Here is a 724-nt window from a genome sequence, read left to right as displayed (position 1 = left end):
GTATGATGGAGACGATCCTCTAGATGTTTGGGTCAGGTATGGACTTTGATGATGACGGATGCAACGCATGTTGACTTCTGATATGCAAATCATATATAATTCTGATTCTTTATAATGCAGGTACATTAAATGGACAAAGCAGGCGTATCCACAAGGTGGAAAGGAGAGTAATTTATCAGTGCTTCTTGAAAGAGCAGTTACGCGCTTCACAGCCGGCAAGAAATATCACAATGACGTTCGCTACGTTGAGCTCTGGATCGAGTTTGTGAGTGCCGAACCTCCTCGATCAGTGTTCAGATGAATGCTATCGTGTTTTAAACGTGTTTGTTTGCGTCTCCTCGCAGGCGGAGGGCTGTTCTGACCCGATGGACGTCTACCGCTACATGCAAGCTCAAGGCGTGGGAGGCATGCAAGCCGCGCTTTACATCGCCTGGTCTGAAGAGTACGAGAAGAGAGGGAATATAAAGATGGCTGACGGCGTGTTTCAGGACGGCGTGAAGTGTGGAGCAGAACCTGCGGAGAAGCTGCAAGCGTTTCACAGGTTTAAAGTGCATTGATCTCGATCTGTGCTAAAATGAGTTCATGACTTTCTAAGCTCTCTAAAGGATCGACCTGTTAAAAACTTTGCTGTTAAACCGGTCGCACACGATCTCCTCCATGCCGTCTGATTGACTTTTCTATCCAGTCAAAGCTCTTTTAGTGTAATTCTGGAGCTTCTCGTGTC

At 46.5% G+C, this 724-nt stretch overlaps 1 protein-coding gene across 1 annotated transcript; it reads left to right on the top strand.

Moving 5' to 3' along the window:
* Positions 1–4: 4 nt before the first annotated feature.
* Positions 5–634, top strand: LOC107735296 (mitotic checkpoint serine/threonine-protein kinase BUB1 beta-like; the record flags this gene model as incomplete). The annotated part of the gene is made up of 3 exons (XM_016547027.1): positions 5–36; positions 121–265; positions 345–634. Coding segments are annotated over 3 exons (390 nt in total), but the record flags the coding sequence as incomplete, so codon positions are not given.
* Positions 635–724: the final 90 nt, after the last annotated feature.

Source organism: Sinocyclocheilus rhinocerous, unplaced genomic scaffold, assembly GCF_001515625.1.
Source record: "Sinocyclocheilus rhinocerous isolate Xijiao unplaced genomic scaffold, SAMN03320098_v1.1 C35953630, whole genome shotgun sequence".
Classification (NCBI taxonomy): domain Eukaryota; kingdom Metazoa; phylum Chordata; class Actinopteri; order Cypriniformes; family Cyprinidae; genus Sinocyclocheilus; species Sinocyclocheilus rhinocerous.
The sequence above is the reverse complement of the archived record's forward strand: the minus strand, read 5'-3'. Positions and strand labels throughout refer to the sequence as shown.